Source organism: Muscardinus avellanarius (genome assembly GCF_963383645.1).
Source record: "Muscardinus avellanarius genome assembly, chromosome: 11".
NCBI classification, from domain to species: domain Eukaryota; kingdom Metazoa; phylum Chordata; class Mammalia; order Rodentia; family Gliridae; genus Muscardinus; species Muscardinus avellanarius.
Window position 1 is genome coordinate 72962597 of NC_137797.1, and position 26133 is coordinate 72988729.

Here is a 26133-nt window from a genome sequence, read left to right on the forward strand (position 1 = left end):
TTCTTGATCTAATCACTTCCTAAACTCAAACCTCTGCCCTCAGCCCTCAGTTTCTTCATTCTAGAATTCTGATTCACAATAACACACATCACAATCATAAAGATTAAATAAACATTAGTTTAAAAGTATATTTAAGCTGGATGTGATGGCACATGCTTATAATCCCAGCATTTGGGAGGCTGAGAGAGGAGGATCATGGTTTTCAGATAGCCTCAGCTACTTAGTAAGACCCTGTTTCAAAATAAAGAATAAAAAATAGGGCTGAGGGTGTAGCTCAGAGGTAGAATGCCCATGGGTTCCATCCCCAGTGCCACAAAAAGAAAAAAGTATATTTAAAGGCTGGCTTTACTAATATACTAATAGGCAACATCATAAGAACAAAGATTGTCTTTCACTGAGGCCTTCTTAGTGTCTGTCATTCTGCTTGGTGCACAGTAGATGCTCAGAAATTTATTTCTATTAACACAACACCGATTGAGCATTATTATGTGTCAGCCCCTCTTCTAAGCACCGTACTTGAATAAAGCAATCAGTTTCTTGAAACTATCTTTCTCCATAAAGTGTTCCCAGATTAATCCAGCCAGGGCCTACCATTTCATTATATAAATGGATTCCCCTTGTCTAATGCACACTTACTTATTTTTACTTATGTACCTTACATAAGAATTGCAAGGATACCTAAGATCTTTCCTCTAAACTCAAAGTTCTCAAAGGAAGTCAACTTCTTCACAAGGCTCTAGACAGAGTGGGTGCTTAGCACAAAGTCTAGGAAAGCCGAGGGTCAGTGGCACAGAAGAGGGGGTGAACTAGAAATATCTTTCTTCCTCATTTTTTCCATCACTGTGTCCATGTCCTGCTAACCCTTTCAAAGAGAATCTGCCTTTCTTCAACATATTATAAACTAGAATACAAGAAGATAAAAGTGGAAATAATATTTTTGGATCACAAGATCTCTTTCCCACTTCATTTTCCCTATATATCTAAATTTCAGACTCCCAAGTTTCTTAGACTCAACCTAGAGAAGGGTTCTCTCTGACTCTGTTTTCTACTCCTCCCTCCAACCTCCACTGGATCTGTACTGATTAACTGCTTCTGTTCCTATTTGTTCCAAGGCTAAAGAGATGTTAATGGAGGAAAAACAGTGCTTACCAGTGCTGGTTAGTACAGGAACTCTCCAGACACCAGGGTTAATACCTGGGGCTCCAGCTAGGGCCCTGGAAAGATCAACTCCCAGTATCCCCCTTCCCCACGTTACTGAAGTGCATTCACCTATTGCCTTCCCACTAATTTTATCTCTTTATTTCCAGTGATACTTGAGAAAACACCATTTCTAGGTATCAGAGAACAAAAAAAGCCCCAAATCTTCAGAGAAACTTAGAAGTTTTATGAAGATGTGGGTAAATACAAGTAGAGAAAATAAAATTCAAATATACTTGGAGACTTAGATCTGTCACAGATTCTTAGGAAAGCCCAGGTTTCTTGAGTGGATATACAGAAAGATAGCTCTACTCTATACATTAAGGAGGGGCCAAGAAGCGTCAGGGGCCTACTAGCCATATTTTGTCCTTTCCTCCTTACCTTGGGCATCTCCACCAGAGGTTAACACGGCGATGGCTTTGCCGATCCCCAGGGTTTTGGCTGCATGGTGCTCTTCATGGGTCATGATCCACTCTAGAATTTAAGACAATAGTCAACACACAGATGAATCAAAGTCTCACTCTCTCGAGAAATGTCTCTCTTAGACTGGTTAAAGCCACCTAGACAGGCTCTCCCGCTACACTAAAGCTGGGCAGCGCAGCTGGGAGTTTTGGACTTTTTCCAGAGAAGAGACATATCCTCATAGAGTGACAAGCTAAAATGTCACAGTAATCAAGCCAGGGACTGCAGAAGTCCTGGATAATCCTTCCCAGTTCCCTTCCACCCCAACTGCAACCTATTTGGAGAATAAGCTAAGGTCAGGGAGAAGGTCTGTTGACTGAATTAAAATGATACAGGAAGAAGGAAAACTGAGTTAGCCTTGAAGATTCCTCTCTTAATGAAGAAAGGTTTGTGCAGAGAATAGGAATCAGGCAGTTTGGGGCATTGACTGAGAACCAGCAATGCAGAGCAGAAATGCAAGGGTACTTTGTTTCATGGTTAAATTTAGGGTTGAGTGTGATGGCATTGAGCAATTGGAGCAGAGCTGAGTGATATGAAGTTGATACTAGAGTTTGAAGTTACAAGAGAACATGGAATTTGAGCAAATTCATGGTGTCAATCTCAGGAATTGTTAGGGACTTTCTATGGCTTTGTCCATTCCTCAGGCCCTCAGCCTTCTGAGCATCTCTTGATTCTTTTTTTTTTTTTTTTAAGATTTAAAGAAGTTTATTAGAAAGATAGAAATACAGAAAATAGAAATACAGCTCCATACCAGACTGGCATGGAGGGGTGACTCGAAATGAATATACCCTCTCTTGATTCTTTATCTTCAGGCCTTGACTCTCATACTGTATACTATCAAATGGGAAAACACAAAATCACAGATATGGCAGGTAGGAACACATCACGGAGACACCTTCGTGATTGTTTTTAGGGATTTTATCTCTCAAAAGAACACACAAGACATACTTTCATATCCATAAAGTGCCAATAGAATCATCACTCTCCTAGTTATCCAGGATAAAACCTTATATTTGAAAAATGTAACACCGGGCATGGTAGCGCACACTTGTAATCCCCGCACTTGGGAGGCAGAGTCAGGAGGATCACGCTGGTTCGAAGCCAGCCTCACTGGCTTAAGAGACCCTGTTTCCAAATAAAAATATAAAATAGGTCTGGGAGTGTAGCCCGGAGGTAGAAGGGTTTCCAGGAACCTCGATACCACCATCAAAAAAGAAAAGAAAAATGTATATCCTCCCCTTCTCTCAACATCAAAACAATCACCAAATCCTATTAGTCTTCTTTTTTATTATATTCTCTATCTATTCCCTCTTGTCTAGTCTTGCCGCCCCTTTCTACCCAAATTGTTACTTCTCCCCTTAGGCTTGTATTTTACTTCTTCCCTCCATCAGAGACATGAAATAAACCTTCACAGGAAGGTCACAGACCCCTGAAGCTTCAGTGGAGAAGAGATTCATGCAAAGAAACAGGAGCTTTCACAGCAGCTCAAGTTTTGCCCTGTATCTGGAGAAATCAGCATAGCTGCTTGTAGAGACATAGGTTACATAAACACACAAAACCACATACACAATGAAATATATGCAGTGAAACAAACATGAAGGCATACACAGACACACATAGTGATATTAAAAGACACAGATTAATAAACATAATCAGCTCTGACAGGCCAGCTCCCAACTTCTTGGGTCGGCATTCAAAATTTCTATAATTAAGTCCCTGCTTATTGTTTCAACCTTTGCACACATGGATTTTCTGCTCTGTCCTCTGAACATTGTGCTACTCACCCCTACTTCTGTGCTGGGACACACTGCATCCTTTGTCCAAGTTACTCTGGCCTTTTGCATAGACCCATACCTACTCCATCATTTAAGCCAGTCCTAGTCATACCTTTACTAAGCTATTAAACATGCACTGATTACTCAAGGTCCAGGAAAGCTTCTTTTTGGATACTTCTAAAAATCACATATTGTCAGTCAGGCCTGGTGGCACATGCCTATAATCCCAGTAACTTGAGAGGTTGAGACAGGAGAATCACAGGTTCCAAGCCAGCCTCAGTAACTTAGGGAGGCCCTCAGCAACTTAATGAGATGCTATTTAAAAATAAAAAAGGCTGGGAATGTAACTCAGAAGTAGAATACATTAGGTTCGGTTCCCAGTAACACACACACACACACACACACACACACACACACACACTCTCTCATGTACTGTCCAGAACTGCATAGCTCATTTGGCACTTAAGTATTTATCACTTTAAAGCCAGGCGTGGAGGCACATGCTTGTAATCCAAGCATCGAGAGGCTGAGACTGGAGGATTGCAGTTCGTGGCCTGCCTCAGCTACTTAGTGGGGCCCTCTCAACTTAGTGAGACCCTGTTTCAGTTTTTTTCTTATTTTTTTATTTTTTGGTGGTATTGAGGGTGGAACCCAAAGGCTTTCTACCTCCGAGCTATACTCCCAGACCTATTTTTTATATTTTATTTGGAAACAGGGTCTCACTAAGTTGCCAAAAGCCTCAGTAAGAGCCTAAGTAGCTGAGCCTGGCTTCAAACCTGTGTGATCCTCTTTTTTTCTTTTTCTTTTTGCGGGTCCGGATTTGGAACCCAGGGGCATTTGACCTCCGAGCTACACCCCCTGCCCTATTTTTTATTCTTTATTTTGAAACTGGGTCTCACTGAGTTGCAGAGGGCCTCACTAAGTAGCTGAGGCTGTCCGCGAACTGCCATGCCTCGCTTTTTTTTTCCTTTTTGTGGTACTGGGGGTGGAAGCTGGGGCTTTTCTACCTCCGAGCTATACTCTCAGACCAATTTGCTGGGAGCCTCACTAAGTAGCTGAGGCTGGCTTCAAATCTGTGCGATCCTCCAGTCTCAGCCTCCCAAGTGCTGGGATTACAAGCGTGTGCCACCACCCCCGGCTTTGTGACACCCTGTTTTAAAAATAAAGAATAAAAAATAGGGCAGGGGGTGTAGCTTGGAGGTCGAATGTACCTGGGTTCCATCCCCAACCCCCCCCACACACACAAAATATATCACTTTAGTGGCATTTCAGTGGCTTCTGCACTAAAAAGAGGGTGGACTAGATCAAGGGTCAGCAAACTCTGGCCCACAGGACAAGTCCATTCATTCTTAGGTATTTGGCAACAAGCTATGAAAGGTGTTTTTTTTTTTTTTTTTTTTTTTTTTTTTTTTTTTTTTTTTGGTACTGGGGATGGAATCCTGGGGCATTCTACCTCTGAGCTACACTCCCAGCCCTATTTTTTATTCTTTATTTTGAAACAGGGTCTCACTGAGTTACAAAGGACCTAAGTAGCTGAGGCTGTCCATGAACCGCAATACTCCTGTCACAGCTTCCTGAATGCTGAGATTACAATCATGCACCACCACGCCCAGCTAGGTTTTTGCATTTTTAAATGGTTTCAAGAAATATTTCACAACATGTGAAAAATATATAAAATTCAAATTTCAGTGTTGCCAACCATAGTGGTATGCACCTGTAGTCCCAGGAACTTGTAAGGCTCACGCAGGAGAATTACTTGGGCACAGTGAGACCCTGTTTCAAAATAAAAAATAAAAAATTGGGCAGGGGGTGTAGCTCGGAGGTCAAATGCCTCTGGGTTCTGTTCCCAGACCCGCAAAAAATAAAATAAAATAAAATAAAATAAAATAAAATAAAATAAAATAAAATAAAATACTTACTATCTGGTCTTTTATAGAAGGCTTGCTGGCCACAAGACTAGATGACAGCTAAAGTCACTTTCCCTAACTAGACTGGAAATTCCTCCAGGACAGGAATCACATTCATTTTTTAAAAACACTTCCACATACTTGTAATTTCAGTACTTGGGAGGCTGAGACAGGAGGATTGCAGGTTCGAGGACAACCTCAGAAATTAGTGAGCCTCTCATCAACCTGGTGAGACCCTGTTTCAAAATAAAAATAAAATTTGGGCTGGTGGTATATCTCAGAGGTTGTAGGCCCGAGTTCAATCTCTAGTACAAAAAAAAAAAAAAAAAAAAACAACACACAAAAAAACAAACACTCCCACAGCCTAAGAAAGCCTACTAAAATCTGTGCATTTAGCATGGGCTCAATACTTGTTGAAAGCATTAACGAACTGATGTACAAGAAATAAAAATGTATTAAAAATAAGCAGATACATATACATCTCCATATTGTACCTCTAAAAAACCACATTCAGACATAACTAGGACTTACAAACTCATATAATAACAAGTAGTGAAAGAAACATAAAAACATGAATAGAGAGGTGCTCTCTTATTTAGCTAGAATGTTAACATCCAAATTTCTGCTGTTCTTGAAAAAACTAAGTGACTGGAGCAGTAAGAACCCTAAGGACTGGAAAGGTAAGGAGACATCTCAAGATGCTGACTTCTTTTACCCTGAGTTTTTTGTTCTCAATCACTCGTGGAGTGCGTCACAGATAGGACGGGCTCATCCCAGGTTGAAGCCCATTCAGAGATCTTCTGTCCCAGGAGTCTGAGGGAGACAGAATTCGCCCTAACAAGAAGGTTTGGAGGGCTGGCTAGTAAACAGCTCACTTCAATCTCTAAGGCGGAGAAGCACAGGACTTAGAAATACACGCAGACTCGTACATACGCATTCCTTGTAGACCCACAGTGACTCGCACGTAGAGACACACTGTTACATATATAATAACAAATCACATGTGTGTGTAGAAGCACGTGGGCGGCAGGAACACAGAGAGGCAGCATCCTAGGTGCTGCGATCTGAACTCGAGAAACGCCAGGGAAGGGTCAAGCCAGCCAAGGGCAACGCTCCCCGAGCCCCGCACCCTTCGCCGACCCACCGGGAAGGGGGCTGAGCACGCGAGTGCCGGGAGATTGACCTAGAGGCTAGGATTCTTCAGGAATGCCCGGTTCCCATCCCCCCTCGGCCCCGGCTCCTGCGGCCACATCCACTGGTCACGTCCCTCCGGTCCCTGCAGTGCTCCCCGCCTCCTCCCCGCACGTTCACTCCCACCTCTCTCCCGCTTTCCCCCACGCTCTCCCCAAGGCCTCCCTCTTGCCTTTTAGCCTTCGCTCTCCTCGGTCGGTGCTTTCGGGTAGATTGTCCTTGGGGGAAGGGGGATGGGAGCTTGGCGAACACGGGGAGGAGCCAGGTGGAGGCAGCGGGCGGGAGAAGGAGGGGAGGCTTCCCAACCTCCACTAACAGATGCTGACAAGGAAGCTCCTCCTCCTTCTCCTCCCCCTAAGAACTGCTCAGATATGGCAGCGACTTAGTGTTTTCTCGCCCCAAAAGATCCTGGGAACCTCATACACGTCTTGGAAGACTTCAGCTCCTGTACCTAGTGGGAATCAGAAATTACGTAGTTGCTTCTATTGTTTTCAGCAGAGACTTTTTCCTGCCCAGACTGCTGGACACTCTGCATTCAAACATGTTCAGCAACTGATAATCAAATAGCCCCTCTGGCCCTATCCCACTTATTTTCTCTCTTTTAACAAATATTTATTCAGAGTCTGTGTGCCAGGTTTTGTCTTGCGTGCTGAGAGATGAAAAGATAAATGAAACAATCCCTAACTTTGAGACACGCTACGCTGATATAGTCTATAGAATAATCTTAAAATCCTCTTTTACATTTGCATTGTCTTTCTTAGAGAAAATGCAGAAAAGCTAGCTTCCTTGAAAAGAAAAAACAAAAGGCCAGAGTACTCCTGCCATAGCCTCTGGAAGCCTTCAGGAGAGGGGTGCAGGATTCGGGTAGTGAGCCAGGCAGCCAGTGGGGCTTGCAGCAAACAGGACTGGCCATTCAAATGCTGTGAGCCAGCCGGGCGTGGTGGTGCGCGCTTGTAATCCCTGCGCTTGGGAGGCTGAGACAGGAGGGTTTCGCAGGTTCGAAGCCAGCCACGCTGGTTTAAGAGACCTGTTTCCAAATAAAAATATAAAATGGGTCTGGGAGTGTAGCCCGGTGGTAGAAGGCCCCTGGGTTCCATCCCAGTACCACCAAAAAACAAAACAAAACAAAACAAAAAACCCTTGTTTCAGTGACTCTCCACCATCATTTCTCTTCTTGCTTTTTCTACAGATCTTCTTGCCTGTGTTTCTGCCCCCTATGCATTCTGGCTGCAAACAGTAAGAAAGCAAGGGAAGAGAAGATGAAGCAATTGACTACACAAAAGTAAAAACTTTTCTTTTGTGAATGATACCACCAGGAAAGTGAAAATACAACTGCAATAAAGGAAGAAAATACTTGTAAGCATATATCTGATAAAAGACTGGTATCCAAAATCTATTGAATTCTTGCAACTCAATAATAAAAAGACACTAACAATTACAAGATGGGCCAAAGATCCTGAACAGATGCCTCACCAGAGAAGAGGTGCAGGTGGTTAAAATCATATTAAAAATGTTCAACATCATGTGACAGTAAGAAACTGCAAACAAAAACTGGAATAGAGCCAGGTGTGGTGGCGCAGGCTTGTAATCCCAGCATTCGGGAGGCTGAGACAGGAGCATCATGGTTCAGGGACAGCCTCAGCTACCTAATGAGGTTCTTTGCAATCAGTGAGACCCTGTTTCAAAATAAAAAGATTAAAAAATAGGGCTAGGGTGTAGCTCAGAAGTAGAATGCCCCTGGGTTCAATCCCCAGTACCACAAAAAATATAAAATAAAACAATAAAACAGTGGAATAGCTAAAAATCCAAGACATATTCTGAGGGAATTAACAATAATATAGTCACCTTAGATGACAGTTTTTTTTTACAAAGCTAAACATAATCATACCACACGATTTGACAATAGTATTATTTACCCAAATAAGTTGAAAATTATGTTCACACCAAAACCTACACACAAATGTTTGCAGTAGTTTTATTCATAATTGCCAAAAACTAGATATAAGATGTCCTCAAAAGGTGAATGAATAAAGAAGTCATGGTACATCTATACTAGAAAGTATTACTCAACAAAAAGTGAAATGGCCTATCAAGCCATGAAAAGACACAGAGAACCTTAAATGCATATTGCTTAGTAAAACAAAGCAGCCTGAAAATAGCAGTTCTAACTATCTGACATGAGTTACCTGGGGCTTGGAAAGAGAAAGCGGGGTGAATAGGTGGAGCATAGGGGATTTGGGGACAGTAAAACTTTTCTGTATGATGTTGTAATTGTGGCTACATGACAGCATTTGTCAAAAGTCAACTACACAACACAGAGAGTAAAACCTAATGTAAACTACAAACTTTAGCTGGGCATGGTGGCACACACTTGTAATCCCAGTACTTGGGAGGCTGAGACAGGAGGATCACAGGTTCAAAGCTGGCCTTGGCAACTTAGGGAGACTCTCAGCAACCTAGTGAGACCCTTTTTCCAAATAAGAAATAAAGTTGGGCTGGGGGAGTGTAGCTTGGTGGTAGAATGCCTCTGGGTTCATCTCCAGTACCAAAAACCAAAACAGCAAAAACAAAAACAAAATCCTGCAAACTTTAGTTAATAATAATGTATTATTATATTGGTTTATCAATTTAATAAATAGATCACACCAATGCAAGATGTGAATAACAGAGGACACTGAGCAGGTTATAGAGAATATATGGTAACTTTTTATTCTATATGTAATTTTCTATAAACCTAAAACTACTCCCAAAAATAAAGTCTGTAAAATTAAAAACAGATATGTTCTGTTCAGTGAAATATCAAAGTTGTAATTTTTTTAAATGGGCAAAGATTTAGATATAGATTGCTCTAAAGAAGCTATATGCTGGGCATGGTGGCACATACTTGTAATCCCAGTTCTTGGGAGACTGAGACAAGGGGATCACAGGTTCAAGACCAATCTTAGCCTCAGCAAATGAGTGAGATTCTCAGTAACCTAACAAGATTATGTTTCAAAACAAAAAGTAAAAATGTTTGGGGATGTAAATTAGAGGTAGAACACCCCTGAGTTCAATCCTCGCCATATATAGGTAGATGATAGATATAGATAGGTAGATATCAAGGACTTTATACTCTAAAGGGACTATCAAAGTTACATTTTATTGGACCTAGAATATGATTCAAGAATCAATAACTCCATTCAACCTGTAATAGCAATGCATCAAATTCTTAAGACATGAACATGTTAGTTGAGGGTAAATGAAGTAAAAGAAAAGAAAAACAAAAATGGATCTGGATAGTAAGAATTTGGTGGTGTATATTTGGTAGTGTTTGGTAGAGAAAGACACCAATGGATATAAATATGCCAGCATTAGAGATAATGGGGATAATTCATTAAAAATGGATTTCCTTAAAGCCAGGCCCACACTTGTAATCCCAGTATATGGGAGGCTGAGAGAGGGGGATCAGCCTCAGCTACTTAATGAGGCCCTCTGAAACTTAGTGAGACCCTGTTTCAAAATAAGGAATAAAAAAAAATAGAGCTGGAGGTAGAACTCGGAGGTAGAATGCCCCTGGGTTCCATCCCCAGTACCACAAATAAAAAAGAAAAAAATAGATTTCCTTCCTTTCAACCTTAAACTCCTATACCATGCATTTTCCCTTTTCCTAACTTTCTATTCATCAAACGCCTCTTAAATTTCAAATACAGTTTCCCAGGAATCTTAAAAACTTGGAAGAGAGCCGGGCGTAGTAGCACACGCTTGTAATCCCAGCATTTGGGAGGCTGAGACAGGAGGATTGTGGTTTATGGATAACCTCAGCTACTTAGTGAGGCCCTTTGCAACTCAGCGAGACCATTTCAAAATAAAGAATAAAACATAGGGCTGGGGGTGGAGCTTAAAGGCAGAATGCCCCCTGGGTTCCATTCCCAGTACTGAAAAAAAAAAAAAACTTGAAAGAGGCACTTTAGTAGATAGCTATGGTTGACTTATGAGTAAAAATTTGGATTCATGATTTGATAGTGGACTGATGATGGAGAGAATGCTTGAGATGTGGGCAGTTCAAAAATATATAGTAGCCAGGCGTGGTGGCTGAGAGAGGAGGATCTGAGTTTGTGGCTAGCCTCATCTACTTAATGAGACCCTCTGCAACTTAGTGAGACCCTATTTCAAAATAAAGAATAAAAAAATAGGGCTGGGATGGAGCTCAGAGGTAGACTGTCCCTGGGTTCAGTTCCCACTACCGCAAATATTATATTTATGGACATACATACATACATTATGTCCAGTTCCCTCTAATAGAAAAGCTAAGAAGTATTCCTTAGAAAAAGGTGTTGGAAGCCGGGTGTGGTGGTGCACGCTTGTAATCCCCGCGCTTGGGAGGCAGAGACAGGAGGATCGCGCAGGTATATTAAACCAGCCTCAGCTGGTTTAAGAGACCCTGTTTCCAAATAAAAAATATAAAACAGGGCTGGGAGTGTAGCCCGGAGGTAGAAGGGCTTCCAGGAACCCCAGTACCACCAAAAAAAAAAAAAAAAAAGAAAAAGAAAAAAAGAAAAGAAAAGAAAAAGGTGTTGGACTTGAAGCCTGCAGGTGAACACAGTGTGGCAACTAATGAAGAGTGTGCTGAGGAAGGAAGGGATCAAAACATTATCACACAAGCCAAAGTGCCTTAAGCGACATATGCCTATAATCCCAATACTTGGGAGGATGAGGCAGGAGGACCACAGGTTCGAGGACTCAGCAATTCAGTGAAACTTTCAGCAACCTAGCAAGATCCTGTTTAAAAATAAAAAATAGATCTGGAAGTATAGCTCAGCAGTATAATGCCCCTGGGTTCAATCCCCAGTAACAACACATCACACACACACACACACACACACACACACACACGGTCAGGAGAAAGTACACAACTCAGCAGACTTAGAAAACCAGACAGGCAAACAAGAGATGGCACCAACAAATTCTTAAGGAATCAAACTAAGCCAATTTCTAGAATAACCAATCACAAGATTATCTGCATTGGTAGTATGTGTGTGGGGTGGTACTGGGGATAGAACCCAGGGTCCTTCTACCACCAGGCTACACCTCCAGACCTCTACTTTATATTTCATTTGAAAACAGGGTCTCACTAAGCTGCTGAGGCTGGCTTCCAACCTGTGATCCTCCTGTTTCAGCCTCCCAAGTACTGGGATTACAAGCGTGCATGCTAGACCTGGAAGGGGGGACTGAAAGAATAGACTGGCCATATAAGAAGGTGGCTAGTTGGAGCAGGGATGTCATGAGACTGAAGTCCACCATTCTCTCCACCTTCAACTACCTGGTTATCTTTTTTTTTTTTTTTTTTTTTCCATACTGAAGATTGAACTCATGGGCATTCTACCTCTGAGCTCCACCCCCAGCCCTATTTTTTATTCTTTATTTTGAAACAGGGTCTCACTGATTTGCAAAGAGCATCACTAAGTCGCTGAGGCTGTCCTCGAACCACAATCCTCCTGTCTCAGCCTCCCTAATGCTGGGATTATAAGCGTGCACCATCAAACCTGGTGTTTGTGTGTGTGTGTGTGTGTGTGTGTGTGTGTGTGTGTGTGTGTTGCTGGGGCTTGAACCCAGGGACATTCTATCTCCAAGCTACACTCCCAACCTGATTTTTTTATTCTTTATTTTGAAACAGGTTCTACCTAAATTTTGGAATGCCTCACTAAGTAAGTAGCTGAGGCTGGCCATGAACCATGATCCTCCTGTCTCAGCTTCGCAAGTACTGGGTTGGGATTACAAGTGTGTGCCACCACACTCAGCTTATCTTCCTTTTTTTTTTTCTTCAGTACTGGGTTCTGGGCATTCTACCTCTGAGCTACACTCCCAGCCCTATGTTTTATTCTTTATTTTGAAACAGGGGCTCACTGAGTTGCAATGGGCCTCATTAAGTACCTGAGACTGTCCGCGAACCATGATCCTCCCATCTCAGCCTCCCAAATGCTGGGGTTACAAGTGTGCCACCACATCTGGCTGTTATCTCACTATTTTTAACAGGCCAGGTAAAGCTAATGTGTATAGAGGACAGCCAAATGATAACTCATCCTTTTCTATACCCCAGGGCCCATGGATGAAAAGCATATTCTTTGTGCTGATTCTCAATGCACAGGAAGACATCCTAGAACTTTCTAGGAATCAGCCAGGTATTGAGATGTGAAGTCCAGGTGGAGAGTACAGGCAAAATTGAATTATCATGGACTAGGAGTGCTGGGGAAAGAAGTATAAGAAGAGGTGTAAAGGTAATTCTGCAGCAGGCAGAGCACCTGAGTAGAGAAAGCTGAGGCACTCTAACTACCTGGCTCCTGTGCTCTATTTGACCATTAGCCCTGTGTGTTAGAGATAAGTAAAAGAAGATTTGAAGAGCTTTAGACAATATCCTCTAAACCAGGAGAAAACCAGACATTACTGCTAGGTTGTTGAATAGATAGAAGATCTTTTTGACAATGATTACCATAGTCTGAGATACATAGGGACAATACAGAGGATGTTCTGCGCTATACCTCTTTCATTTATTACACTAGGATGGTATCGTGCCTAAGAATGGGTGCAGGTCTATATTAAGAGCACTGTAGCTGGGGTTGGTGGTGCATGCCCGTAGTCCCAGTACTTGGGAAGCCAAGACAGGAGAATTACAGGTTCAAAGACAGCCTCAGCAAGTAGTGAGAGTCTCATCAACCTAGCAAGATTCTTGTTTCAGAATAAAAATAAAATAGGACTGAGAGAATAGCTCAGAGTTAGAATGCCTCTAAATCCAATCCCTAGTACCACAAAAACAAAACAAAAAGACTATTTTAGCCAGGCGTGGTGGCTCAGACTTGTAATCCCAGCATTTGGGAGGCTGAGACAGGAGAATTGCACAGGTTCAAAGCCAGTCTCAGTTACTTAGTGAGGCCCTTTGCAACTCAGTGAGACCTTGTTTCAAAATAAAGAATACGCCGGGCATGGTGGCGCACACTTGTAATCCCTAAACCGGGAGTGGTGGTGCACACTTGTAATCCCAGCACTTGGGAGGCTGAGACAGGAGGCTCGCACAGGTTCGAAGCCAGCCTCAGCTACTTAGTGAGGCTTTCAGCAACTTAGTGAGACCCTGTTTCCAAATAAAAAATATAAAATAGGTCTGAGAGAGTATAGCCCGGAGGTAGAAAGCCTCTGGGTTCCACCCCCAGTACCACCAAAAAAACAAAAACAAAAACAAAACAAAACAAAAAGAATAAAAAATAGGGCAGAGGGTGTAGCTGGAGGTCAAATGCCCCAGGGTTCCATCCTCAGATGCGCAAACAAAACAAAACAAAACAAAACAAAAACCTAGGTAATATAACAAGGACTTACAGGCCGCTTTTGCTAATGGCACTAACTTTTCACTGGGGTCTGTAAATGTAAAAACCATGGCATCTCTGCCTTCACTTTATACCTTTCTCCCTTGCTCTGAGGCACCCTTGAATTCCAGGAACAACAGGTGTGATTGATAAACCTCTTGTGATTAATTGAAACTATCCTCTTTGTAACAGCAACTATCTTATTACTGACTGACCATCAGTCCTGAGATATTGATTAACCAGACCATGACACAGTCAGATCAAGACTGCTTGACTATGCATATTTCTGGTGCCCTTGTCTATATAATCTGGAAGCTCATGTCAGTACCCCCAAAGACAGGGCTAGAAATGCTGAACCCCGCTGGGCATGGTGGCGCACGCTTGTAATCCCCGCGCTTGGGAGGCTGAGACAGGAGGATCGTGCAGGTATATTAAACCAGCCTCAGCTGGTTTAAGAGACCCTGTTTCCAAATAAAAAATATAAAACAGGGCTGGGAGTGTAGCCCGGAGGTAGAAGGCCCCTGGGTTCCATCCCCAGTACCAATAAATAAATATATATATGAATAAATAAATAAATAATATTAAAAAAGAAATGCTGATCTCCTTTGTCTTTCTGGTATAGCTATACTGATTAAAGATTCTTTCCTGCTTTTCATCATCACACTTTCTATTTGGTTTTTGGGGTAAGTTGCTAGATCTGATGTATAGGACTCCCAGAGCTGGGCCTCTCTTTTGGGCTTAAGTAACAGTGATGAAAAATTTTCAGCTCCATTATAATCTTACAGGGATACCATTATATATTTGGTCTTTAACTGACCACATTATCATTATGCAGTGCATGATGGAAGAAGTAGTCCACAGGTTTACTGGTATCTTTACATATTTGACAGAGAGAAGGACATCTATAAAGCTTTTTTTTTTTTTTTTTCGGATCTGGGGATGGAATCCAGGGACATTTGACCTCTGAGCTATACCCCCTGCCCTATTTTTTATTCTTTATTTTGAAACAGGGTCTCACTAAGTTATGGAGAGCCTCAGTAAGTAGCTGAGCAGGCCACAAACCATGATTCCTCTGGTCTCAGTCTCCAAAATGCTGGGATTACAAGCATGTGCCACCATGCTCGGTTATAAGGCTATTTTTCTCACTCAACGACCTTCCTAGATATTATAGGAGCCCTAAGAGTTTTAGCTCCATGAAAATTAAAGTTCTGTGGAATTAGTCTTGGAGGTATGTGATCAGAAGTCAATATTAAATAATGACTATGTTTAGAATAAGGCAATCTTCATAGAGGCAGAACTTCCACTGATTTTTCCTTTTTAAGATTCTTACAACATAGCATATATATGGAAAACTCTTATCTCTGATACAACTATACCTGCTTGGAAGGAATTTGAGCCATAGATAGCAGCAATAATCTCCACATATCAGTTACCCTTACAACCTTAGGATTTTTTTTTTTTTTTTTTTTTTTTTTTTGTGGTACTGAGGGTGGAATCCAGAGGCTTTCTACCTCCAGGCTATACTCCCAGACCTATTTTTTTTTATATTTTATTTGGAAACAGGGTCTCACTAAGTTGCTGAGAGCCTCACTAAATAGCTGAGGCTGGCTTCGAACCCGTGCGATCCTCCTGTCTCAGCCTCCCAAGCGCGGGGATTACAAGCGTGCGCCACCATGCCCAGCTTACATTAGGATAATTATGCATCCAGGTCTGCAAAAACTACCTAGGTGAGAATATACTTGTCAAAGGATCAGAAGGGAATCAGAGGGCATGAGTAATGCTGGTGGCAAATGGCCTAAAGAGAAGCACAGGACTGTAAGGTCTTATCTTCCAGGAAGAAGCTGTGGCTGGGGGCGGGGCTGCAGTCATGGAGTCACTGGTCACCTAGTCAGGTTTCCCCTAAGTGAAGCCTGTATGCACAGGGAGGCTTTAGGTCTGGTGGGCAGTTGGATCTGGTGGACCAGACAGAGCAAGACCCACAAAGCTGCCTGTTCCATACTCTCAGCTGTCTTGGAATTTTGTTTTGTTCTTGTATTTTGCAGCTTAAACCAATACACAAACTTTACTTTCCTCATGTAATAGGAGGTGTAGAAGTAACAAATCCAGGCCTAGTGCAGACACTCAAAGAAGCCACAGGTGAGGCCAGGAGCACTGTGATTTTTTTTTTCAATATCCTCCTTTGATTGTAGCATTTATCCTTATCGTCACAAGATAGATCTTTTAACACTAGGTACTGGATCTCTTTCCAAGGTAAAGGGTAGGGAGAATGGCAAGAAACAAAACAACAACAAAACTGTAGACAAGAAATCAGGTACAGAGGATCACAGGTTCATGGCAGCCTCAGATACTTGTGAGGCCCTCTGCAACTTAGTGAGACCCTATTTCAAAATAAAGAATAAGCCGGGCATGGTGGTGCACGATTGCAATCCCAGCATATGGGAGGCTAAGACCAGAGGATCGCAGTTTGCGGCCAGCCTCAGCTACTTAGTGAGAGGCCCTCTGCAACTCAGTGAGACCCGGTTCCAAAATAAAGAATAAAAAAATAAGGCAGGGAGGCAGGGAGTGTACCTCGGAGGTCAAATACCCCTGGGTTCCATCCCCAGACCTGCAAAAAATAAAATAAAATAGATAAATAAATAAAATAAAATAAAAGCTGGGCATGATGGCGCATGCTTGTAATCCCAGCATTTGGGAGGCTGAGACAGGAGGATTTAGGTTTGAGACCAGCCTCAGCTACTTAGTGAGGCCCTCCACAACTTAGTGGACCCTGTTTCCAAATAAAGAATAAAAAATAGGGCTGGGGGTGTAGCTTGAAGGTAGAATGCCCCTGGGTTCCATCCTCAGTACCTCAAAAAAGAAACAAAGAAAGAGAGAGAGAGAGAGAGAGAGAGAGAGAGAGAGAGAGAGAGAGAGAGAGAGAGAGAGAAAGAAAGAAAAGAAATAGGGCTGGGGAGTGGAGTGTGGTGGCACACACTTAATCCCAGCATTTGGGAAGCTGAGACAGGATGATCGCTGTTCACAGACAGCCTCAACTACTTAGTGAGTCCCTTTGCAACTCAGTGAGACCCTGTTTCAAAATAAAAAATTGGGCTGCAGTATGTATAGCTCAGAGGCAGAATGTCCCTGGGTTCCATCTCCAGTACTGCAAATAAAAGGGGCTCAGGCCAGGCATGGTAGCATACACTTGTAATCCCAGCATTTGGGAGGTTGAGACAGGAAGGATACCAGTTCGCAGACAGCCTAAGCTTCTTAGTGAAGCCCTTTGCAACTCAGTGAAACCCTGTTTCAAAATAAAGAATAGAAAATAGAGCTGGAGCCGGGAGTGGTGGCACACCTTCTAATCCCAGCATTCGGGAGGCTGAGACTGGAGGATCGCGGTTCACGGACAGCCTCAGCTACTTAGTGAAGCCCTCTGCAACTCAGTGAGACCTTGTTTCAAAATAAAGAATAAAAAATAGGGCAGGGGGTGTAGCTCGGTGGTCGAATGCCCCTGGGTTCTATCCCCAGACCCGCAAAAAAAAAAAAAAAAAAAAAAGAAAATAGAGCTGGGGGTGTTGCTCCAAGGTAGAATGCCCCTGGGTTCCACCCTAGGTACAGGAAAAAAAAAAAAAAAAAAAGGGCTGGAGGTGTAGCTTGGAGGTAGAATGTCCTTGGATTTGATCTCCAATTCTGAAAAAAAAAAAAAAAAAGTTTGGGGTGTGGTTCAGAGGTAGAATGGTAGAATGACTCTGGGTTCAATCCCCAATACCAGGAGAGGAAAAAAAAAAAAGGATGGCACTAAACTGGGCATGGTGCAGGCCTATAATCTCAGTACTTGGGGAGCTGAGTCAGGAGGATTGCAGGTTCAAGGACAGCCTCAGCAACATAGCAAAACACTCAGCAACTTATTGAGACCCTGTTTCCAAACAAAAAATAAAAAGGGATGAAAAGGCTGGGGGTGTAACTCAGAGATAGAGTGTCCCTGGGTTCAATCTCTGTTACCACACACAAAAAAAATAAAAATAAAAATAAAAATAAATAAATAAAGAATGAATGAAGAGCCATAATAGGCCTGTAATCCTAGTACTTGGGAGGCTGAGACAGAATGATCTCCAGTTCTAGGCCAGCCTCAACAATTTAGCAAGACTCTGTTTCAAAAAAGAAAGGTCTGGACCTACCTGGTGGCACATGCTTGTAATCCCAACATTTGGGAGGGTAAGACAAGAGGATCACAGTTTGCTAACTTGGCTGGGGTGTATCAGAGGTAGTATGCCCCTGGTACCATCCCTAGTACTGCAAAAATATAAAAAATAAATAAATAAAAATTAAATTAAAAAGGCTGGGAGTGTAGCTCAGAGGTTGAATGACCCTGGGTTCAAACCACAGTACAGAAAGAATGAATGAAGCTATCATAAAATAAAATTCTATATGCAAATATTTTATGATGGGGCACAAGGGCAATTTATAAAAGCATAATCTAAAATAAAGACAAAATTAATGAGCTTGGATCTATTTTCATGATAAAAGACAGATAAGTAGCCGGGCATGGTGGTGCATGCTTGTAATCCCTGTGCTTGGGAAGCAGAGACCAGAGGATCACCAGGTTTGAAGCCAAGAGACCCTGTTTCCAAAAAAAAAAAAAAAAAAAGTATAAAAATAGGTCTGGGAGTGTAGGCTGGAGGTAGAAGGGTTTCCAGGAACCCTAGTACCACCAAAAAAAAAAAAAAAAAAAAACAAAGACAGATAAGTACAATCCTATTATTGATTGAAAAATCCTGCTGAGGTTTCTGTCCCATTGAGAATTATCTTTTGCACAAGAATGGGAACTGCAGGTGAAGTTATTTCCACTGAAGGATTATAAGCACTGTAACTTCTCACATTTCCTAAAAGAACTGCACTAATTAATTAATTAAAATTTTTTTGGCGGGTCTGGAGATGGAACCTAGGGTCATTCAACCACTGAGCTACACCGCTGCCCTGTTTTTAATTCTTTATTTTGAAACAGGGTCTCACTAAGTTACGGAAGGCCTCACTATATAGCTGGAAGGCTTCACTATATAGCTGAGGCTGTTCCCAAACTGGGATCCTCTGGTCTCAGCCTTCCGAATGCTGGGATTACAAACCTGCACCACGCCTGGCTGAACTGCATTAACTTAAAAAGTCTTACAGACATGAAAGCACATGCCTGTAATCTTAGTGGGAGGCTGACTCAGGAGGATTACAGGTTCAAGGACAGCCTCAGCAACTCAATGAGACTTTTGATAACCTAGAGAGACCCTGTTTCAAAACAAAAATTTAGCCGGGCGTGGTGGCGCACGCTTGTAATCCCTGCGCTTGGGAGGCTGAGACAGGAGGATCGCACAGGTTCGAAGCCAGCCTCAGCTACTTAGTGAGGCTCTCAGCAACTTAATAAAATATATATAAAAAATAGGTCTGGGAGTATAGCCCGGAGGTAGAAATCCTCTGGGTTCCACCCCCAGCACCACCAAAAAAAAAAAAAAAAACCAAAAATTTAAAAGAGATGGGGGTGTAGCTCAGAGGTAGAATATCCCTATGTCAAATTGGTAGTACTACAAAAATAAAAAGTCTTTTTTTTTTTTTTTTTTTTTTTTTTTGCGGGCCTGGGGATGGGGGGATGGAACCCTGGGGCATTCAACCTCTGAGCTACAGCCCCTGCCCTATTTTTTATTCCTTTTTTTTATTTTGAAACTGGATCTCACTGAGTTGCAGAGAGCCTCACTAAGGTAGCTGAGGCTGTCCGCGAACCACGATCCTCGGGTCCCAGCCTCCCGAAAGCTGGGATTACAAACTGGGATTACAAGCGTGTGCCACCACGCCCGGCTTAATAAAAAGTCTTTTTGTTTATTTGATTGTGTGTTTTACTGGGGATGAAACCCAGGGGCATTGTATCTTGAGCTACAACCCCTGCCCTATTTTTTTTTTTTTTTTTGGTAGTACTGAGGATGAAACCCAGGGACATTCTACCTCCAAGCTACAACCCCAACCCTATATTTTATTCTTTATTTTGAAACAGGGTCTCACTGAATTGCAAAGGGCCTCACTAAGTAGCTGAGGCTGTCCTCAAACTGTGATCTCCAGTTTCAGCCTCCCCGAATGCTGGGATTACACGTATGTGCCACAATGCCCAGCTTCTTTCTTTCTTTCTTTCTTTCTTTCTTTCTTTCTTTCTTTCTTTCTTTCTTTCTTTATTTATTTATTTATTTGTGGTACCCAGGGGCATTCTACCTCCAAGCTACATCCCGCCTTTTAGTCTTTATTGTGAGTTGCAAAGGGCCTCACTAAGAAGTAGCTGAGGCTGTCTGTGAACCTTGATCCTCTGGTCTCCGCCTCCTGGATTACACATGTGGGCCACCATGCCTGGCCTATTTTTTTTTAATTCTTTATTCTAAAACAGGATTTCACCAAGTTGCAGAGGGCCTCACTCAGTAGCTGAGGCTGGCCATAAACCTGTGATCCTCCTGTCTCAGCCTCCCAAGTACAGGGATTACAAGCATGTGCCACCATGTCTGGCTAAAAATAGTTGTAACAAAGAAATTTAGTGTGAGTGCTCACAAGAATCACAAAAACCACAGAAAATAGTTAAGGAATAACAGATTACTCTCAACCTCAGTAATACTGACATTTTGGGGCACTCTTGTGCTTTGCCGGAAGTTAAACAGCATCTTAAATACCTCAGGATAAAGCCGGGCGTGGTGGTGCACTCTTGTAATCCCCCTGCTTGGGAGGCAGAGACAGGAGGATCACGCTGGTTCTGAAGCCAGCCTCCCTGGCTTAAGAGATCCTGTTTCCAAATTTAAAAAATACACACACAACAACAACAACAACAACAACAACAACAACAACAACAACAAACCTTGGCATAGCCGGGCGTGGTGGTGCACGCTTGTAATCCTGGCGCTTGGGAGGTGGAGACAGGGGGATCACGCAGGTTCAAAGCCAGCTGTGCTGGCGTAAGAGACCCTGTTTCAAAAATATAAAATAGGTCTGGGAGTGTAGCCCAGAGGTAGAAGGGCTTCCAGGAACCCCAGTACCACCACCAAAAACAAACAAACAAACAAACAAACAAAAAACCTTGGCATACAAATCACTCTTCTTTGGAAAGGCTAGAGACCAGAGCATGGGGGTAAAGGGTAGTGCTGGGGTGACTCAATTCCTTGCTATATCCCAGCACAAGACCAAATGGCATCTACAGTCAGCATCTCCATATATAGCTACACTTAAGAGTAAGGAGAAGAACACCCCGGAGGGAATCCCTATGAATTTTTCAGGAAGGTAGAAGCAGCAGAGGGACATCAGGTCAGAATTTTTGCATGTTCTGGTATCAGTAGCTCTGTGCTCACCTCTGCTAACCATGTTACTGGATGGCATGAGTTTCTCCCTGGTCCCCTGCAGGACTGCACTGCCTAGATGCAAGGAATGGAACAAGACAGTGGCGTCTACTTCACCATAGCAGATGGATACTCTTGTCCTCCTCTGATCCATCCCCTACCCAGACGCAAGAAAGATTATTTTATTTTATTTTGTGGTTTGGGGAATGGAACCCAGAGGCTTCCTACCTCCTGGCTACATTCCCAGACCTATTTTCTATTTTATTTGGAAACAGGGTCTCACTAAGTTGCTGAGAGCCTCACTAAGTAGCTGAGGCTGGCTTCGAACCTGTGCGATCCTCCTGTCTAAGTCTTCCATGTGCTGGGATTACAAGCGTGCGCCACCACGCCTGGCCAGAAAGATCATTTTAAAAAACAAATATGGCCAGGTGTGGTGGCGCAAGCTTGTTATCCCCGTGCTTGGGAGGCGGAGACAGGAGGATCACGCAGGTTCGAAGCCAGCCATGCTGGCTTAAGAGACCCTGTTTCCAAACAAAAATATAAAAAATAAGACTAGGAGTATAGCCCAAAGGTAGAAGGGCGTCCAGGAATCCCAGTTCCACACACACAAAAATAAATAAAATACAAATACAAATATGATCCTGTAGAGTCTACCTAACTCCAGTAGAATGGCAACCATCAAGAATACAAACAAGCCGGGTGTGGTGGTGCATGCTTGTAATCCTAGCACTTGGGAGGCTGAAACAGGAGGATCACAGGTTCGAAGGCAGCCTCGGATACTTAGTGAGGCTCTCAGCAACTTGGAAAGACCCTGTTTCTAAATAAAATGTAATGCCGGGCATGGTGGCGCACGTTTATAATCCCCGCGTTTAGGAGGCTGAGACAGGAGGATTGTACAGGTTTGAAGCCAGCCTCAGCTACTTAGTGAGGCTCTCAGCAACTTAGTGAGACCCCGTTTCCAAATAAAATATAAATGGGTCTGGGAGTATCGCCCGGAGGTAGAAAGCCTCTGGGTTCTACCCCCAGTACCACCAAAAATAAATAAATAAATAAATAAATAAATAAATAAATAAATAAATAAATGTAAAATAGTTCTGGGAGCATAACTCAGAGGTATAAAGTTCCTGGGTTTCATCCCCAGTACTACAAAAATAAAATTAAAAAATATATAGGGGGGGGGAGAGAGAATGAGAGAGAGAGGAAGAGATCAATCAATCAATGGTAAATGCTCACAAGGATTTGGGGAAATAGAAACTGTTATATGCTGTTGGTTGAATTGTAAATTAAGTACAGCCACTATGGACATCAGTTTGGGGGTTCCTCAAAAGACTAGGAATGGCACTGCCATATGACCCAGCTATACCACTCCTTAGTATCTTTTCTACAGAATTTAACTTAGAATACTATGGTGACACATACATACCCATGTTTATAGCAGCAAAATTCAGAATAGCCAAATTATGGAACCAACTCAGATGTTTGTCAACAAATGAATAAATAAAGAAATGTGGTATATAAACATCATGGAGTTCTACTCAGACATAAAGAAGAACAAATTATGTCATCTGCAGGGAACTGGATGAAACTGCATAATAGTATATTAAGATCAGTCAGTATCAGAAAGTCAAGGGTGGTATGTTTTTTCTTATATGTGGAAACTAGAAAGAATTTGGAAACACAGGGGACTTTCATACAAAGAGAGAGATCTGTAGAGTAGATGAAGGGGATTAGAGAAGGGAGAACAGGAGGACTGAAGAAGGAAAACAGTTGTTTTTTTTTTTTTTTGGTGGTACTGGGGATGGAACCCTACTACCTCCGGGCTACACTCCCAGACCTATTTTTATATTTTTTTATTTGGAAACAGGGTCTCTTAAGTCAGCAAGGCTGGCTTTGAACCTGCGTGATCCTCCTGTCTCTGCCTCCCAAGCACAGTGATTACAATCGTGTGCCACCACACCCGATGGAAAACAGTTCTAATAATGACAATATATGAAGGTATTACTACCAATCTTACTAACTTGTATGAGGAAGGAGAGGAAATAAGGGCAGGATGTAGAGGGAAATACTCAAAGAGCTCTATGCATGTATTTTTTTTTATCACATTGAACCTCACTATGACGTGTAAGTGTAATGCACTAATAATATAATTTATAAGATATGATCCTGCCACTCTTCAGTAATTTCCATAGTGCAGAAATGTTAACAAGATCTAGAAAGCACCCCACAATCTGGCCCTTATACTGTTTTTATACTTCACTATCCAGCTCTTCTCCTAGCACTTGATTCTTTTGTGTGTGTGTGTGAAGATTTAAAGAAGTTTATTAAAAAGATAGAAATACAGAAAATAGAAATACAGAAAATAGTTACAGCCCCATGCAAAATGGCATGAGGGGGGAGGGTGGCCCGGGCCAATAGCACTTGATTCTTATGGGTCCATTCTACTCTTCCAATAAGCCAAATTCCTTCCTGTCTCAGAGCCTTCTGTTCCCCTGTTCTGGAAATCTCTTCCTTCTTTTCCCTCTTTGCCTGGCTCATGTATACTCATCTTCCAGGCTTTTCTGACACTTTTCGGACTTCTCAGGTCAAGTTAGGTCCCATTTCATAATCTGATTACACAGTATTATTATTTTCCTTTATTATGCTTAGCAGTAACCTAATTATATAACAGTGTGTGATTATATTTTGCAGTACTGGGGGTTGAGTCCAGGAGCATTCTACCTTAGCTATAACCCTAATCCTATGTTTTATCCTTTATTTTGAAACGGGGTCTCACTAAGTTATGGAGGGCGTAAGTAAGTAGCTAGGGCTGGCTAGGAACTTGTGATCCTCCTGTCTCAGCCTCCCAAGTACTAAGATTACAAGTGTGCACCACCACACTTGGCTTGTACCATTTATTTCAAGTGAATACAGTGACCAAAATACATGTGCTCAACAAATTTTCTTGGAAGGAAGAAAAAGGGGAGAAGGGAGGGAGGGAGGGAGGAAGAAAAAAAGAATAGGAAGTTGGGATAGAGGCCTCACTGAGGCTGGACAGATATTTGATTTCCTTTCTTTAATGGGAAAATGGAAGGGTGACGAATGACTCCTATGTAAGGCCCCAATGGTTAAATAAAGGCAGAAGTTGAAATTAGAATTTTGTCCATGGGATAATGGTGAATTCTAACCACAGAAGCAGATCCAAATGGGTCATTACGACAAAAGGGTTCAAGGTAAGTACTAGGTACAAAGCAAAGTGGGAAATGGAAAATAGGAAAGATAAGGGCATATAAGAAATAATCTGCAAATTCAAGAAACAGAACAAAGGCAGATGCTGGGTTATTTCTTGTTACTAGCTGCTTTCTAGGCATGGACAAAGCAAGACTGATTAAGAGACACAGACTGCACACAGTTGCCATCCGCAGAAACTGTCCAAATAATCTGAATAAATTGATATTCTTGTATATAAGCCATTTTCTTGTGTGTGTGTGGTTAATTCTGGGTATATTAAGATTGCAGTAAGTTAGATATTATGTGCCTGCCTATAGGGCAAGTCAGATTAGTGCCTTACAGTGGTGAGGGAGCCAATTCATTTGATGTAGTTATGGAGTAGGTGTGGTTTGAGTGTGCTCCCCCAAGCTTGAAGCTTGTCCTCAGTGTAGTGATGTTAAGAAGTAGTGGAACCTTTAAAAGGTGGAGGTAATTAGGTTATTGGAAGCACTGCCCTGAACAACTGTAATTTTTGGTGGGACCCCAGTTTGTTCCTGTGAGAGAAAGTTGTTATAAAATGGCCAGACAGGCCCCTCCCTATTCACTGTCATCCTGTTTCACCATGTGATCTATCCTCATACAAGCTACTACCATGATGTTATACAGTCAAGGGAATCTTCTCCAGAGATGGAACAAATGTAGATGCTCAATCTTGGGCAAAATTAACCTCTTTATATACTACCTATTTTTGTTTTTTTTGTTATAGCAATAGAAAAGTTCAAACCAGCCAGGCGTAACGGCACATGCTTGTAATCCCAGCATTGGGAGGCTGAGACAGGAGGATCACCTTTCATGGACAGCCTCAGCTACTTAGTGAGGCCCTTTGCAACTCAGTGAGAACATTTCAAAATAAAGAACAAAAAATAGGGCTGGAGGTGTAGGTTGAAGGTAGAATGCACACACACACAAAAAAAAAAAAAAAAGAGAGAAGAAAAAAAAGTTCAAACCAGGTATGGTAGCACACACCTGTAATACTAGTACTTGGGAGACTGAGACAGGGAGATTGCAAGTTTGAAGGTAGCTTCAGCAACCTCAGGAGGCCTTGTTTCAAAACAAAAAATAAAAAAGACTGGAGGTGTAGTTTAGAGGTAGAATGCCCCTCCTGGGTTCAATACCCAGTACCACCAAAAAAAAAAAAAAAAAAAAAAAAAAAAAGTACACACACACTCTTACTTTTTCCCATATGTCTTAGCTCACATTTCAACTATTGTAGGTCTACTCTGATCTACAACACTGTGTATAAACTTTTTACTTTCTAATACTCCTTTTCCACATTCCTTCCCCTTGTTTACCCACGTGCCTCACCAGTATCAAAATTAGGTACGCTTCCCACGGTGCCCGGATCATCCACAGTATCTAGAGTCTTGACGGTCTTTGGTTGTGGCTTTGGTATGAGCATGCTGGAAGTTGAAGCTTCCCCAGCTGAGAAGCAAAAGCTCTAGGTCACCCTCATGGTGGGATTCAGAGAAGGGAGTGCTTCTTACTCCCTGTCATCTTCCCCACATCTTTCAGCTGTCCAGAGCCTTCTTTCCATAAACACAGTGAAAAATAAGAGAAGTGATGACTCTTCCCAACAATTATTTTACCTCAGCAAGATTCTATTCCTTGGATATAAACTTAGGCAAAACAGAACACACTGCTACATACTTTTGAGGTTAGGGTGGAAGAGAAGGCCATTTTGGGGAGGAGGCTTGAT

General features: G+C 42.3%; 1 protein-coding gene across 3 annotated transcripts in view; it reads right to left on the reverse strand.

Moving 5' to 3' along the window:
* The window catches only part of PFKM (phosphofructokinase, muscle), a gene marked incomplete at both ends in the record, with an annotated part of 48462 nt that overhangs the window by 21208 nt on the left and 1121 nt on the right, over positions 1-26133 (reverse strand). For 2 of the 3 annotated variants that reach the window (XM_080705255.1, XM_080705256.1), the window contains one exon: positions 1579-1663. In XM_080705255.1, coding sequence (XP_080561381.1) covers positions 1579-1663 — 85 coding nt within the window. Of the gene's footprint in view, positions 1-1578; positions 1672-25742; positions 25860-26133 lie in introns of those variants that run through there. The other variant, XM_080705254.1, reaches the window with a different exon arrangement.